Source organism: Camelus ferus, chromosome 24 (assembly GCF_009834535.1).
Source record: "Camelus ferus isolate YT-003-E chromosome 24, BCGSAC_Cfer_1.0, whole genome shotgun sequence".
Lineage (NCBI taxonomy): Eukaryota > Metazoa > Chordata > Mammalia > Artiodactyla > Camelidae > Camelus > Camelus ferus.
In genome coordinates, this window is record NC_045719.1 from 17,217,469 (window position 1) to 17,234,618 (window position 17,150).

The following is a 17,150-nucleotide window of genomic DNA, read 5'->3' on the forward strand; positions in this document are numbered from 1 at the left end:
ACTTGAATTCAGTTGGGGGTCTAAAGGCTGTGAAAGACATGGGGATGGGGGTGCAATAAGGAACAAGGAGCATCTGCCATGGGTGCTAACTTTGTGTCCTTGGCCTACCCCCCACCCCCTGGGAAGTTAATGTCCTCACAAATTTCTAAGGGGAGGAAAAACTCTATAGTGTTTCCACTGAGCTTGGTATTGGCTGTCGGTAATAATTTGTTCATTGACTCACTTATTCACGTAATAAACATTAACTGAACACATGCTGTGTGCCAGGTATTGTGCTCAGCATTGGGGAAGTAGCTGAGTGAGACTTGGTCCTTGTGCTCAGGGGGTGGCTGGCCTGCGTCCAGTGGAATAGGGAAGCTGAGGTAAGAGGGGAGGATAGAGTTATTCTGTAACAAACTGATTTTAGGAAATTTATTTTTCAACAGGCGATGTGAGACATGTGGATTTGGGATTTGAATTCATTTGAAAAGCCACTTTGGGGTAAGTTGGTAGCTGGGAGTAAATGACGCAGGGTTGTGCTTCTCTTTACATTGGGGTTTGCTCTTACAGTGCTGTACGTTTCACACGTACGTTGATTGGACTTTATGCCTCATATACGCACAAGAAAATGGCTTGTGCTAAAGTGCTAGTTTAGTAATCTGAGAACTAACCATCAAGCAGAGCCCCAGTACTAATTAGTTAGTGCATTCACGTCTCATTTGGGAGGTCAGTTTCAAGACTAAATGAAGACCAAATTTAGGAATAGAAAGATTCTTGTGAGAGCTTAACCTGCTTGAGCTCACCTGATAATCCTGTCAGGTGGACTGGAAGTCACTCACAGCGCCAGTGTTGAGGTGGAGGGTTAAAGCTGGTCTCTGAGCTGCTCTCTGCAGTGCTCCAGACGGCCATTTGAATTCTCATTGTGTCAGTTCAAATATAAAAGATTCCTGGTTTTTTGGTTTCATCTAAGAACCTCTAGAAATACTATTTAACATTTACTGGGTGTTTAGTAAATGGGTGTGTTGTGCATTACTTTATTTAATTCAGTGCAATGGGACCATAAGGTGGGTGTGTTTCTCATTCAGAGGAATAAAGAAGTCTAGGTTTATGCAAATAAAATACAATTGCTAGACTCACATAAGTGATACGTTTTAGAATTTGAAATTTGAAATTCAGCATTTGGCCTAAGAGACACTCACTGCTGATTCAAAATGCTGCCTGTGTTGGGTGTTCCCGAGAGCAGCCCCAGGTTCAGTGATTGGCTAGGAGGGCTCACAGGATTCAGCATGTAGTCATAATAACGGCTAAGATTTAGTACGGCAGAAGGATGCAAAGTAATATAAGCAAAGGGAAAAGTGCATGGGGTGAAGTCTGGGGGAAACTAGTCACTAGTTCCAGGAGGTGAGCTTAATTCCTCCAGCAGTGAATTTTGACAACACATGTGAAGTGTTGTCAACCAGGAATACTCATTAGACTCAGTGCCAGTGTTTTTATTGGACCCGATAGTGGAAGCACCCTCTGCTTAGCATGTACCAAAATTTCAGGCTCCCAGAAGGAAAACGGATGTTTTGCATAAACTGTACTGTTTGCACAGACAGCTTAGGTGCAGTGAAGCAACACTTATCATTTAAGGTAAGTTTTATATCAGTGTAGGGACGTTTATCATTCAAGTTCCCAGACTCCAGCCAAGGGCCCGTCTTGCACCAAGCCTTTCTAAGGACAGTAATCTCAGACCTTCCATCTTAGCTTTTATCCTATGCACTGATTTTTAATTTAAGGATGTTGTTATTATGATCATTTAGCTTCTGAAAAATAGTGAGGGAAGTGGGTATTATGGCAAACCAAATTCTTTAACGGTGTTTGTTTTGAGGGTCCTATGACTGCCCGCTAGTGTGATTTGCTGGAAAGACTCACACAACTCTGCATAGTATTGTACTCACGGCTAAGTTTTATTACAGTAAAGGATACAGTGCAAGAACAACAGGAAACAGATGTATACAGGTGAATGCTAGAGCGATCAGGCATGGACTTCTGAGACCCTCTGCGAGGATGACAGGGACACGATTTTCTCTGTAGCTATGAGAGATAGAGGTTGTACAAGATGCGTCTGGCTGGGGAAGTACGTGAGTGTTACAGTCCAGAGTTCTTGCAGGAAGCTGTCCACATAGGCATATTCCTGCCACGTGGCCAGTCCTCGTAACTGAGACTTAGGGCCCAGACCAGATACCAGGTGCACATCGTAAATCTTGGTGATTAAACATTGCTGACAGCCTGGTATATCCTGACCCACCACCTCTAACATCCTTAACCAGTGACTGTGAACATTCCAGGAGTTTAGTTCTCAGAGTTTGGCCAGGGGTCATTGCCAAGGCTCTAGTCATCCCCAAGGGGTTAGCAAGGACTGAGTAAAACAGACCTGCTGTGTTAACCCTTTCTTCACAGTATCATACATGAAATAATGTTGCATTTGCTGAATGTAGAATTTAATGCTGATATATTCTTTAAAATATGATACTCTGTACTTAGAAAAAATAATAGTAGAAATAGTTGACAGATTTCACTTATCTGAGGGGAGCTTTGTAGATTCTTTTCTTTTAGGGGTTTATATAATGGTGACTTTGGGATTTCCCTCTTTTGTCCACAACTATTTATATTATATATAGATATGTGTTATGTTAAGGAATGATCCAGAAATATGAACTTAAAACAGTTAAATCAAGATAACACATAATTAACCTTCTTTTTATGAAGGTCTGCCTTGTGAGAGGCTTTTAAACACAGTGGGGTCTCTTTTTTATTCAGTTTGCAGATTCACAGAAATAACAGTTTTACAGAAAGAAAATAACCCATAATTTTAAAATTGCCTGGTTCCAGAATGTGAAACCAATCTTTACTACTTTAGTTATTGCTATTTGAAACCTGCTTTGTGTTATGCAAAAAAAGAAAAAGAAAAGACAAAGTAGATGGGGAGAGTTTCATACTTGAACATGAGAAATTCTGAGTTAACACAGTTACATGGGTTTCCTTATTGTAGAACTTACAGAACCTTTAGCGCAGTAATTTACAGTATGAATCTCCCAGAGTGAATAGAGTAACATTTCCTTAACTTATTTACAAAATTTCTTTAGGGAGGACTCTCAGGTGTGCATCCTGCAAACAGTGCTCTTTAGAACCAAATAGAAGGACATTGAGAAGCCCTCAAAAGGTTTTAGCTAAAGGAGAGACAGAAACAAAACAACTATAGAAAAAATTTAAAGAAAACCTTATTGCAGAAGAGTTTAGTATCTTATACTGTCTGACAAAACCTATTTAGAAGCTAACCTATCTGGATGTCTCTTTCCTGCCAGGTTTCCTGAGTTGATGTTTCTCTTTTGCAGTGTGAATGGCTTATCTCTTAGACTGGCATTTGATAGTGTGATAAGAGCTGCCATGGTGTGGATCATTGCCTTCATGAATAGATCTGTTGGAGGGTCCTCTCACCCCCATCCCTTTGCCTGGTTAGTACAATGCAAAGTTAGTGATTCTAGGTGTGGGTGCCTGAGAGTTCTTTGTTTCTGGGAGACGGGAGATAAGCGCCTAAGTGTACTCAGAAGTTGGAAGTTTTAGGGCCAAGAGATTGATGTTTCTGTTTTGCTATTTTACTCAAAAGGTTGTTTCTAGATTTTGATGATTATGATTAAGCTCCTACAAAGATTTGCATACAAGCCTTTGTATAGATGTACATTTTCCCTTCTCTTAAGTAAATAGCTAGGAATGGAATTGCAGATTCTTGTGGGAAGAAACTGCCAACTGTTTTCCAGAGAGACACTACCATTTTGCGTTCCACTGGCAATGTGTTAGAGGTCCAGTTGCCGCAGTTCCTTGCTAACACTTGGTGTTTTTTTCTTTTCTGCTTTAGCTGTATATGTTGGTGCATAGTGTTGTTTCATTGTGGTCTTAGCGTGCAGCTCCCCAATAGCTAATGATGTTGAGCATCTCTTCACATGCTTGTTTGCCACCTGTATCGCTTTTTTGGTGAAGTGACAGTGCAAGCCTTTTGCCCATTTTATTGGATTGGGCTTTTTATTAAATTGTTATTTTGAGAGTTCTTTATATATTCTATATACAAGTAATTTATCATATACATAACTTGTAAATATTTTCTCCCAATATGTGACTTGTTTTTATTTTCTTGACTGTCTTTTGAAGAGCAGATTTTAATTATGAGGTCCAGTTCATCAGTCTTTTTAATGATTTGTGCATTTTATTGTTCCTGTGTAAGGAATCTTTACATAACCCAAGGGCTAAAAGATTTTTGCCTCTCCTTTATCCTCCTTTCTCCACAACGCTCTCCTCCTAAATGCACTTACACCCACTGCATCTCATCTTCAGTTTTAGAATCTAGTTGTGTTGCCTTGGAAAAATTAAATAGGAATGGGGGTACAAAGTTAAAAAGATTTACATTTAAGTGTTCTGGGCTGCAAGGATTGAAAAAAATAACAATCAGCAGATTTTAAAGAACACAAAGCCACATTCGAATCCCAGATATTGCTCTAGCAGTCAGATTCCTTGCTTTGCCAGTCACCAAAAGAGGAAGATTTCCATGTAATGTGGCTTGAAATATAGATTTATATATATATATATTATCTCTCTCTCTCTATATATATATATATATTCTCTCCAGAAAAGTGAGACTGTTGCTCCATGACCCCGTGCACTGTGATGCTTTTGATGCTCCCCTCCCCAGCTACCTTAGGTGCCGGTAGTTGCTCACCACATGGGACACGGCATCACATATGGAGTAAGTGTGATTTTGAGGCAAGACTGTGACAGTAGAGTCCCTGTTCTCATCGTGCAGTCAGGGAGTGTTGGTTTGATGAGAGGGGGACTATAGGCAAGAGAGCAAAGTCCCCAGAGAGATGAGTAGAAATAATACATTATGTGTTTGTAAGTATCACTGAGTATTTTGGGGGTGCTTTTCAAGTTGCTGTTTAGCCACCTTGTGGAGTAGGCAAGGACTCATATCTTTTTCATAGATAAACTCTCTGGCCTGTCTTGGACTGTGCGGGTAAACCCTGCTCAGCTGCCTGCCAGGGAGCATGCCACATAAGGCTGCCCTTGTAAGAAGCTGCTTTGCTGCCGCTCAGCCCAGTCCTTCGGTGCGCCTGCCCGTGCTTTCGGTGTGGGGCACCTGTGTCAAGAGTGTTTCCTCTACCTGCTCCTCTGAATGCCCTTGGCTCACCTCTTTCCTGATGAGCCGGCCTTTGAACATTGTGTCTGCTGCTCGGTGGGATGATACCCTACCTCTCTAAGGCCCCTCAGACTCCTCCAGAGCTCCCCAGGATGAGCGCCTATGTGCCAGAAATGTTTCTGGTCAGGCTGTCCCAAATGACTGCAAATTTGGTGACAGTTCCTCCAGTCATTTTCGCATGATATTTTAACAGATTGGGGCAGGGGGTGATGGTTAGAAACTAAAAACCGGGGGACATCTATAAAATTAAGGACTAGGTCTCAGATCTTGTGATGCCCTTTCTTTTCTGTTATACTTTTAATGAGTCCTTTTCTGAGTGGCTGGTGATGAGCATTTTTAGAATGGGATTCAGTGGAACAGAGGGACAAGAATCACCCCAATTAAACTGCTCTAGTACGGCTACTAGGAGAATGCATATAAATCCTTGGGCCCCAGGAACTGAATGTGAGTTGTGGAAATGGACTGGGAATCACTAGTTTCTCAAACTCCTGTGGCAGTTAATGGCTTTACTTTTGCTTTAGTGTTTAATAGAACAGTTGAATAGAAGGCAGTTAAGTCCCATGTGAGATAGTAGCTCACTGTTTTTGCATTTTCCTAGTTGTGGTGAATCAAGCACTTTTCTGCTGGTTTATTGACTCTTCAGGTTTCCTTTCTGCAAAGGGCTTGTTTACATCCTTTGTCCATTTTTCTCTTGGATCATGTATATTGATATTTGTAGGACTTACTTTTTCTTGATGCTATTAGTTTTTATGTATTTTACAAGTATTTTTTCAAGTCTGATTTTAAAACTATTCTTCATAGTAAAATTTCACATGCATTTTAAATTAATCTTGCAGTTCATTCTTTACATTCTGAATTTTTAAGTTTTTTTTTTCTTTCTGTAGGTTATGAACGTGATTTCTGATGAAACTGGATTGGAATAATTTTCATGATCTTTGTATATTTATATATATATATATTTTAAAATTTTGCATTTGACTTAAAGTGCCATGAGAAAATTTGCATATTGCAAGGTGGTCCTGGCCACCTCCTTGATTTGGGTACTCTTGGATATGTTCCTGCTGCTTTACTTCAGTGAATGCAACAAATGTGATGAAAAAAAAGAGAGAGGACTTCCTGCTGGGGATGGTGAGTGACTTTCTATCACAATGGACCTGTTTTGATACATATGTCACTTGTTTTTACTGATTTGGAAACTATAAAGTTTTAACAGTTTTAGATTAATCATAATCTCTGGCTTCCCATATATGATGGTCATATTTGCAGCACTTGTCCAGTGGGTTCTTCCAACAGTTAAAAGTATTCGAGTATCACGTATAGAATTACTAAATTCAACTTGTGTGTTCAATGTTAAATGTAGTTAATTTTGTGGAAGTTATATGACCAAATAACGCAAGGCCTCTCAGAGCCGGAACTCCGGCAGCTGTACAGAGGACTGGTCTGACTCCATAATGCTGAGCAGGGCGTTACACTGCAGTAGCGGCATCAGGGAGATTGCGCCAGCCTTCCCGTCTCAGGCCTAAGGGAAGAGGTCATTTTAGGTAGATGTGGTCTGGAGAGTTCGTTTTGTTAATGCTGGAGATAGCTCCAGTTAGCATGTTTAGGGAGAACTTTTGAAAAGATTAGGCTGTAAAATAGGGGCCGCTGTGAGAACACCGCACTAACTGACACGGGAAAGGAAGAAAGCACGTGATGGAGGATGTATGTTGGCAAGTACTGACATTTTTGGCAGAGGACACCTGAAAAATTCAGTTTTAAACTCTGTGTTTAAACCAACACATGAATGCTGCCTTTTATTTTTGTTTTTAAACATGGTGAAAATGACTCTGCCTTGTGAGTCAGTGATGCCGCTGTTCTGGGCTCTGAACTCTCTGTGATTAGTTACAGAATATCTGGCTAACCAGGATCTGTTTTTAGGAGTTATATGTAGATGATTAGTTTTCTTTGAATACGTTGTCACATTTAAATATTTTGCACTTTTACAGTGCAGGCACCTGGTCCCTTAAAATTTATAACCTAAAAATTATTTATTTTTATTGATAAGTGTGCCTACTTCCTGTAATTTTTATAGATGGGATTGTGTGACCACTTCTATTTATTTTTTGGGAAATTTGCCTAAAATTAGGCTCAGTTGCTAACACTGGACTTTAATAATACCTAGCCTAACCCCTAACTTTCTCATTTTCACCTTCCCTGTAATTTTTTAATAAAAGGTATTTTTATTCGAAGTCAGCCTATTAATTTGTTGACTTCCCTGGTTTCCTTTATGGTCCTGCTGGTTAGTAAGTTTGTTGGGTGACAAAACCCCGCCTCCTTACCTGCTGCTAAAGCTGTAACTCTGTCTACATTTAAATCAAAGGGCAGGTATTGCCATGCATCAGTAAGAAGGTAGGGTATTCTTTTCTTAAATAGAACAGATTAACTTTCCCCCCACTCCACCTTAACTCATTGCCATTTATAGTGGGAGCTCGTGGTGTTCTACCTTAAATGGAAGGGCACGAAAGTAAGACAGAATGGGACCTCTGCAGCATCAAAGACCCACTTGGTGGATGTTTTTTAAACTCTGATATGCGCTGGGCAGTGTGCTGTCTGCTAGTGACACACAATTCAACAACACAAAAAAGTTCCTCCCTTTGGGGAACTCCCTCTCCTCCAATAGGAGAGAAAGAATAGTAGGGAGATAGTGATATGATACATCGCATACTAGAGATGCCCGTAAGAGCAGGAGGAAGGAACACCTCAGGGCACCTGAGAAGGTGCAGCAAAGAAGTGATGCTCAAGTTGAGTATCAGGGTGAACAGGTGTTTGGTAGGTTTGATGGGTGAGGGGAGTGCCTTCCATGCAAAGGAGAGAAGTACATGCAAGATGAACAAGAGAGAGAGCAGAGTTGATGGATGGGAGAAGGTGAGGGGGAGCACAAGACAAAGTCAGGGAGGCTGGCAGAGGCCCCATCACAGAAGGCCGTTTGTGACCTGCAAAGGGTTTGGGGCCTCCTCCTGTAGGCAGTGGCATGCCGTGGAGGGATTTCTAACAAGGGAATAAGTAACCTGATGGCATCTGGACTTTGAGAAGAAAGTTTGGTGGTCTTGTGGCTGATATACTGAAAGAGAGTAAGACAGCAGAGACTGGTTTTAGTGCTGCTGAGAAAGCTTGGAGGCGTCCTTGGGGTCTACACTAAAACGATACTGGACGTGGAGGAGTAAAATACACGAGGAGTCTTTAAATAGCGGGATTTACATTGAACGTCGGTAATAAGGGAAAGAGGAAAGTCTAAGATGACTCTCAGGTCTCCCTCTTTGGATCAGTTGATGTGAGATGAGGCCCCCAGAGGCGGAGCAGCTTTGATGAGAAGGTGGAAGGAGGAGCACTTTCAGGTGCCAGTGTAGACGCTCTGCCGCGGAGAGTGGTTGAGGTGGAGCTCGTGGGTGGCCGTGTGAGCCTGTGTGCGCATGAGACGGCCCCAGGCTGTGTGGAGAGTTGGAGGAGGCAGACCAGCGTTGGGGAGGGTCATGGAGGGTCCCTACAGGAAGAGAAGGCTTCTGGGAAGTCAGAGGTGGGAGGAGAGGCCAGAGGGAGTGGGGTCATGGGAATCCAGGAGTGGTGTTCGTTCAGAGATTTTACCTGAGATGAAGTTTTTCTGATATGTTTCCTAATGGGTTTCCTTGTGACCCTCGCACGTGCCACTGGATATGATATACTGGCGTGCAGCCTCTTTTTAGGAAGCTTTGGCACAGAGAGAGGTGGGTAGTACAGTAGTTAAAGGAATGGAGCAAAAATTAGTTTTCCATGTATATGTGTATTCTTTATGTGTGTTGAGGGAGAGACTTAAAATAAAAGGGAAAGAAATGTACAGAGTAGAGGGAAATTAGTCTGGAAGTGACGGCGCGGAGCTATGAGGTAGATCACTGCCTCCTAAGAACAGGAGAATGAACGTTCTCCCAGAAAAGGCCGTGAGGTCAGCGGGCTCTGGGGGAGAGAGTCAGATCTGAGTTGTCTGGTAGATGGGGCCCCCGTGTTGAGGAGACAAGATGATGAAGAAGCTTTGTGATGGCCCAGAGGGTTACAGGGTGTTGAGCGGGACACACGGAGAAGGAGGTCAGCAGCAGAAGGACGAGGGATCGGCTGAGCAGTCAGCCAGGAGGTGAGTTAATAGCTGCAGGGAGAGGGTTTGAGAGGCCAGCAGTTCCAGATGGGCCCCTAGCGCATCTGTTTTCAAACTGTGTTCCATGTACCATTAAGGGATTGAAAGGAAAGAGTAGGGAAATGATTTAGGGACGGGGAGGAGTTGATGCTAAGCAAGGACAGTTTGAAGAATCTGCTCTGATGTGAAGTTTCAGTGCAGTGGGAGCTGAGAGGTCCCAAGTAGCATCAGAACCTTGAAGTTGTCAAGGTTCTCAGCATGAGGCTAGTGAGGAATCGTGGTGGTGCCACCGAAGAGATCTTTTACTGCAAGTTGTTGGAAGAGAGTAGATAGGTGATGCCACCAAGGACGTGGACCTTCTTAGTGGAATTAGCAAGTATGCTCAGTGACCTAGAAGAATGGAGGTCTCTTTAGATAGAACACGAGGTCTCCAGGGTGTTCATTTTTTATGGCATTTGAAAAACCAAATCAAAACAAAAAAGCAAAAAAAAGCAATGAGCCGATATGACGCTTGAGGGCAGTTGCTTCAGTATTGTAAGAATCTCATTTCTGACCGTTATTTGAACTGCTTTTCAGAGCCAATTTGGTGAAATTTACCAAATTCTGTTCTTTATACTATTTTGTGTAAAAAGGTGCCTTATTTTTAAGCAGAGTAAATTCCTTGTCTGTATGATAATGCTCAGGGCCTTTTATATGATTATCATTGATATATTTAGTTTTCTGGGATTCTTACATTTAGTTTGTTACTTGCCAATAACAACAGGCTAGTCTTGGTGATTACAGAGGGTTGTTTTGTTTTGTTTTATTTTCCTGAGCAGTTCTTTCTTACAGTTTTATACTTGTATTTTATACCCCAGACTGCCTGAGAATAGCAAAATTCTTCTGTTGCTAGAGAATTAGATTGGGCTTCCCTTGAACAAACCAGGTTAGTGTGGGTTATGTCTTGGGAATATTTTTTGCAACTCTTCTGCTTTTTAGAATTAACTCATTCATTCACTTTATGGATTTGGATGTTGTATAAAAGAGTCGGTATATTTTGCAGATCCTGTTTCAGGTAGGAACGGATCCTTTATGTTCACACTGATCTCAAGGCCAGAGTTTTACTTCACAATGACGGGGCAAGATCTTAACTTTCTGGCCATGCAGTCTCTTAGGCTGTAAGCAATCAAGTTTATACTTACTGGTCCTTACAGTGATCATTCACTGAGCGCTCTTTCATGCTCCCCCAACCCCCACAGAAAATTTTAAACAAACAAAAATAGGGAAAATAGAGAATTGATCTCCCATATACCCATTGTCTGGCTTCAACAGCTGTCAACTCAAAGCTAGACTTGTGGCATGGATACCTTTTTCTCTCTGTCCTCCCCCCGTGTTGGTGGTTGTTGTTGAAGAAGAAGAAATTAGGCTGATTTTCTTCTCCAGTTTCCCACAGTCAAGGTTTATATTCCTTTAATTTTTTGTTTTTTAATCATATCCTTCTGTCCCCTTTATTTCCTGTGAGTTGGTAGGTAGGTTCAGAGGCTTGATCAGATTCAGGATCTATACTTCCCCCTTCCCCAAGCAAAAGTGTGTTATAGATGGTGTTCTGTATAATTTAATACTCTTATTTAAAACTGAGCAGTATGAAAATGTTTCCATTTTAACTTTTCTTTAAAGAATCATCTTACACTAAAATAGGACACAGATAACAGGATATTTATAATCAGGGCCGCTAGATGTCTCCCACCCACCTTTTCTGTGCCATGCACAAAAGATCTTGTCACCTCCAGCCCTCTGCTGCTTTACATTGACCCCTGAACATCCCAATCCCCAAACCTATTCATTGCTCTTTTGCTCACATATTAATTTAGCACATAGTTAAGCTAAAAAGAGATCATGATCCAGTCGGGGGAGGGTGTCATAAGATAGTCTTAGCAGTCACTGTAGTAAGGGATAACTATTGGTTAGAGACATAGAGCCCTAGATGAAACGATGTGGCAGTCAGGAGTGGTAAATGGTCACTAGAGAGATTTGGAAGAGCTGCAGGAGAGAAGCCATTTCAGTTGGGCCTTGGAGGACAAGTATGGGTTTGGTATTGCAGAGGTGGGAGTGGGAAGGAGATGCCGAGGAGGGGACCAGTGTCAGCAAAGGCACCGGTGCAAGAAACCATGAGGCACATGGAGGAGAGTGGTGGGTGCTGTCGGACTGGGAGGCGGAGAGCCCAGCGGGTGGTGGTCTTGGAGCGTTAGGTTAAATTCCCTATTAAAGAGAACGGACTCCAGGAGACCAAGGGAATAACACGATGAAGGCTGTGTTTCAAGGAGGCTGAGGCGGTAACAGTATTCGAGGTGGGAGTGCCGAGGCCGTGCAGTGATTCAGGTGAGTGGTGCAAGGCGAGGGAGGTCTTGGGTCGGGCAGCTGCTGGCAGCGTTACAGACTGGGAGAGGATGGGCTCAGAAACGCGCTGGTGGTTGAGGGCATAGTTCAAACTCATGTTACTAAACAGAAACATGAATCAATTGCTATAAAATTAATGTAAATTTCCTTTTATTCTTAGTCCTAGAGCCAGTACAAAAGCCTCATGAGGGTCCTGGAGAAATGGGGAAACCAGTCGTCATTCCTAAAGAGGATCAGGAAAAGATGAAAGAGATGTTTAAAATCAATCAGTTCAACTTAATGGCAAGTGAGATGATTGCACTCAACAGATCTTTACCAGATGTTAGGTTAGAAGGGTAAGTACCTCGTGTGGTCCTGACAGTATCTAATTTGAATGAGAAGTATGTTCTGAGTCTGGTAGGTTGCACTGTAGTGTTGACTGTTCTTAAACTGAATGTTATATCGCTAAGCTACTACTTACACCCCACTTAAAAAATAATTAAATGCTGATAAAATAATACCTCAAGTTCTAGTGACCATTGGGACTATGGATTTTAGGCTTTGGAAGATAATTGTTTACCTTGACAGATTAGTAGGGATTTTAAACTTCGCTATTACCAAAACATTTATTTAAATACTATTTTTTAAAGATTCTTGTAAGTTGTGTGTAACTTAAAGCAGTGACATATACAGTTGTAAGTGTGCAGATCACTGAATGTTTGTATATGTATGTATCTGTCTTGAGTGTCATCCAAGTCAAGTTATAGAACATTTCCGTCACCCTTGCAAGTTCTCTTATGTACTCCCACCCCCAGGGGCAGCCTTTGTTTTGATCTCTAAATATAGAAGAGCTTTGTTTTTCTCGGAACTTTTTATAAATGGATCCGTACTATGTATATTCTTTTGTGTCTTTGAGATCCGTATTACTGTGTAGATCAGAGATTTATTCCTTCCCATTGCAGTGTGGCGGTTTGTTGTGTGCCTATACCACAGTTTATCTACACACTGAGAGATATTTGGGTTGTTTCCACTTTCTGTTATGAATAAAGCTGTGGTGGTGATACTCCTGTGCATGTTTTTAGGAGGACTTAAGCTCTCGTTTCTGTTCGGTATTTATTGAGGAAAGGAATAAGGTATACACTTACATAACTTTATCATGTGCTGCCAAACATTTTTCCAAGATACTGGTACCAGTTACACTCCTACCAGCAATATAAGAGACCCAGTTGTGCCACGTGAGGACGGTAATACAAGGGATCTGGGCTAGAGGACAACAGCCCCAGTTAAAAGCAAGGGAACTGTACAGGGGATGGTAGATCAAGTGGACATACACATTCTGGCTGCAGAGACCCCTTGCAGCCACCTTGCCTTCTCCGGCTCCTGTTAATAACCACAGCCAAGCCTTACCCCCTAGGCAAGAGACTGGGGCATCTTTTTCAACAGAATTGGACTAGCCCTAGAGGAAAAAAAAAAAAGAACTATGGACGCCAACATCAGAGATTCTCCAATTTATATCCAGGGCTTATATTCAGCATTTTGGTCTTCCATGTTTAATCATAGGTAACCAAGAAGAATAGACATCACAGGAAACCCTCAGACGTGGAGAGTATAATGCAAAACTGTAAACAACTTGGAGGAAGCAGAGACTATTCGAGAGGAAGAAAACTTAAAAAGAACAATTAGTAGTCCCAATTAAGTAAGAAAACATATTGCAACCATAAAACAAGAATAGGAATGCTCTTCAAAAGATACACTGAGAGAACTAAAAAGAGCTTTTGGGAATTTAAAAACTTGAAAACATCCAGAGGTTAGAAGGCAGAGCTTAGAAGGCAGTGAAGAATTACAGAGCCAAAATACGAGAGAACATGGAAACCCAGAGAAATGAGCCTAGAATTCAGAGGCAACTTTTTACTTAGAGGCATCTGCTGAATTCAGAAGGACTATACTGAGAAATAAATAGTGTTTCTGACAGCCCTTTGGTGCTAGGTAGGGCCTGAAAACAGAACCTGTCGTGTAAGGAGGAAGGGTGATGGTGGTGTTGGAGTCCTGGAGTCCCTTCCTGCATGCTTTGGTGTTAGGCTTCTAGAAGTAATGATCATACTGAAGTGGACATATCAGCTTTTGTGGGGACTGAAGCCCAACTTCAAACTATCTCGATGTATGAAGCTAAATTAAGGTGCTTAGGGTTTACTAGTGCCTCTAGCTCCCTTAGAAGCAAACAAATCCGCTTCGAAGGAAGATCTCAGGCGTCAGTTTCTTTTTCTTTATGGTATTTTGCATATGGTGTCTGGCTTGCAATTGACAAAAAAAAAAAGAGCAGACATATGAGGAAACAAGACAGCATGAAAGAAAACAAAGCATTAGAAATGAAAACAGACCAAAAAGGACTCCAGGTAATGGAGTTATCAGAAACAGACTTTAAGGTGATTTTATGTAATATTAATGTGTTTAAGGAGATTAAAAATGAGATTGAGAATTTCAACAGAGAACTGGAACCTATTATGAAATAACCAGATGGAAATTCTAGAATTGAGGAAGTATAGTAATAAAAATAAAAAACAGTGGATGGGTTTAGCAGCAGATTAGACGTAACTGAAGAGAGAATTAGTGAACTGAATTAAGGAACAGGAGTAAATATCTAGAATGAGGCATGGAGAATTAGGAAGATGGGACATGAAGAACAGATAGTAAGAGATACAGGAGATGTAATGAGAGGTCTAAAATTATTGACAAATTGCAGTTACGAAGTGAGAAAGGGAATAGAGCGGCAGCAATATTTGAAAGTATCATGGCTGAGAATTTTCCAAAACTGATGAAAGGCAACGAGGCACAGAATCAGTAGGTCTGGTGAGCCTCAAGCAGGATACCTGCCGCATAATAACGACCTGGACACATCGTAGTAAAACTATTGCAAATCAAAACTAGAGAAAAGAGTCAAAAAAGAAAAAATCAGAGAGGGAAAATAAAGATTCCCTTCAAAGATTCCCTTGTAAGTCTGACAGCTAACTTCTTAAGAGAAAAAAAAAAAAGAGGAAGCCAACAGATAATGGAGTGGTATCTTTTAAGAGAGAACTACAGCCTTAAATTCTATACACAGCAAAAGTATCCTTCAAAAATAAAAAAATTTTAAGATCAGCAAAAACTGAGATAATTCATTACCCACACTAAAAAATGATAGTGGGTATTTTCTTGACAGAAAATAACCCCATGAGTGATCAGATAATAGAAATGAAGGAAGAGCATGAAAGTAAGTGGATGAGATATGGAGGAGGAGAAGCGAGCAGAGCAGAGCTCTGAGAGGCCACGTATTGAAAATCGACTGTGTGGAGACTTAAGATGACCGAGAACATGATGACAAGATTAGTGCTGGAATTGGTAGAGAAGGTGGCAGATGATTGTAACAAGGATGGGTTGGCAGCTTTTGATAGCACCTTCTTTAAAGGACCTGAGGCTTCTTAGGGAAGAAGGAGAAACTATAGTCTTGAATCACCAGTGAGGACCAAGGGAGATATTTACCCCCACTTCCAGACTCAGCGGTTTAAGGGATGTGGAAGAAAAGCCAGCCTAGGAAAAAAATCAAATCAAATTGCAGATACAGTACTTAGAGTTATGGAGGTAATTGCCAAGAGACAACAGATAAAAGAACATGGTTTGCATTATGGGAAGGGAGAAATGGCAGAGAGGTGAGGGAACAGCCTTTTTAACGTGCTTCGGGCAGCTAGTTAATTTTTAAGCTATGTACGTGTCCTTTGATCAAAATGAAAGCTAAATAAAGTTCCTCAGGTAATTCTAATCTCTGCAGATATCCCGCCTCCCAGGGACTCACTGCTCCAATCTAGTGCTTCTCAAACTTGCTGGGGTAGGAGAGGAGGGAGAAGGAAGAAAGGCTGCAGGTGGGGATGTGGAATTCTCTCTGCTCTCTCTTTAGGTCGCTCCTTACTAGCTCCTCAGACCAGAAAGAGAGCGCCTCTCTTGGGTCTCATTGTGCACACGTGTAGTTTTGCGGCTGCTGAGTGCAGGCTGGCCAATGCCAGAGCGGGAAGGATGGAAGAGTCCCCGCTGATTGGATGGAACTTCACCTTCAGGTCTCCTTCGTCAGCTGGCCTGCTGCCATTTACAGTTCAGTGTCCCCTCACATATCTGTCCAGGAGTTAGGGTTCCACCCACACTTACTCATTCTTTCCTGGAACCAGAAAATACACCCATTTAAAGTGTATATAGTTCAGTGATTTTTAGTAATGGAATCGTATAAAAGTGGGTCTTTTGTATCTGGTTTCTTTGAGGATGATGTTTCTGAGATGTATCCTTTGTTCCTTTTTATTGTCCAGTGTTACTCATCTGTGTGAATGTAACACATTTATATCTTCTGTCACTCGCTGAGTGTTTGAATTGTTCCCATTTTCTGGCTGTTACGAATAATGTTGCTAAGAACATTTATGCACAAGTCTTTGTGTGGATATATGTTTTTGTTTTTCTTAGATAGGTTTTTGTTTTTCTTGGGTGGATTCCTGATTGCTGGGTCATATGGTCACTCTTTGTTTAATTATTTAAGAAATTGCCACATTATTTTCTAACGCTGCTGCACCACCCACATTCCCACCAGCAGTGTATGCGGGTTCTAGTTTCTCCACATCCTCACCAGTACTTCTTTTTGCCTTTTTAATTATAGCCATTCTGCTAGGTATGAAGTGGTGTCTCATTGTGATTTTAATTTGCATTTCTCTAATGACTGATATTATTGGGGATATTTTCATGTGCTTATTGGCCATTCTTATATCTTTCATGAAATAGTTCTTCAAGTATCTTGCCCATTTTAAATTGGATTATTTGTCTTCCTGTTACTGAGTTGTAAGAGTTTTTTTTAATATATTCCGGATATAAATCATTTTATCAGATGTATGATTTCCAGATATTTTCTCAGTTTGCAGCTTGTCCTTTACATTTCCTTAATGGTACCTTTAGGCATAGAATGGCACACAAAAAATTTAATTTTGATGAAGTCATATTTATTAGTTGTTTCTTTTATGGATTGTGCTTCTATGTGTTATCCCACCTCATGGTGCAAGGCTGGAATCTTTCTTCCTAAGATCAGAAACAAGGAAAGGATGTCTGCTCTCCACTTGTATTCAAAATTACACCAGTTCAGAACTCAGAAGTGTGCCATGCATACAGAAGTCCTCTCTGGTCTGAGATACAACAAAGGGGACTTTTAAGGGTTAGAGAGTGAAGTAAAACCCTCATTTCTCTCCCAATCTATCTCCCTATTTAACCTTTTCACCTTCCCCACAATCCCAGCCCCTAGGCAATATTGCCAAGGCTGCACAGCCATGGGAGCAGTGCCCAGGCAAGCAGTGAAGCTCTGGGGAAGGGGAATCATCTGTTTGACTGGAAGAACTCTGGCCTCCAGAGAATGGGGAGAATTCCCATTGTTTTCTGTCTCCCACA

General features: G+C 41.4%; 1 protein-coding gene across 2 annotated transcripts in view; it reads left to right on the forward strand.

Moving 5' to 3' along the window:
• GALNT1 (polypeptide N-acetylgalactosaminyltransferase 1) overlaps positions 1–17,150 on the forward strand; it is a 77,762-nt gene that overhangs the window by 30,652 nt on the left and 29,960 nt on the right. The window contains exons 2-4 of one of the 2 annotated variants that reach the window (XM_032467247.1): positions 426–480; positions 6,094–6,337; positions 11,887–12,061. In XM_032467247.1, the coding sequence (XP_032323138.1) occupies positions 6,199–6,337; positions 11,887–12,061 (314 nt within the window). In that variant the 5' untranslated portion in view covers positions 426–480; positions 6,094–6,198. Of the gene's footprint in view, positions 1–425; positions 481–3,364; positions 3,477–6,093; positions 6,338–11,886; positions 12,062–17,150 lie in introns of those variants that run through there. The other variant, XM_032467248.1, reaches the window with a different exon arrangement.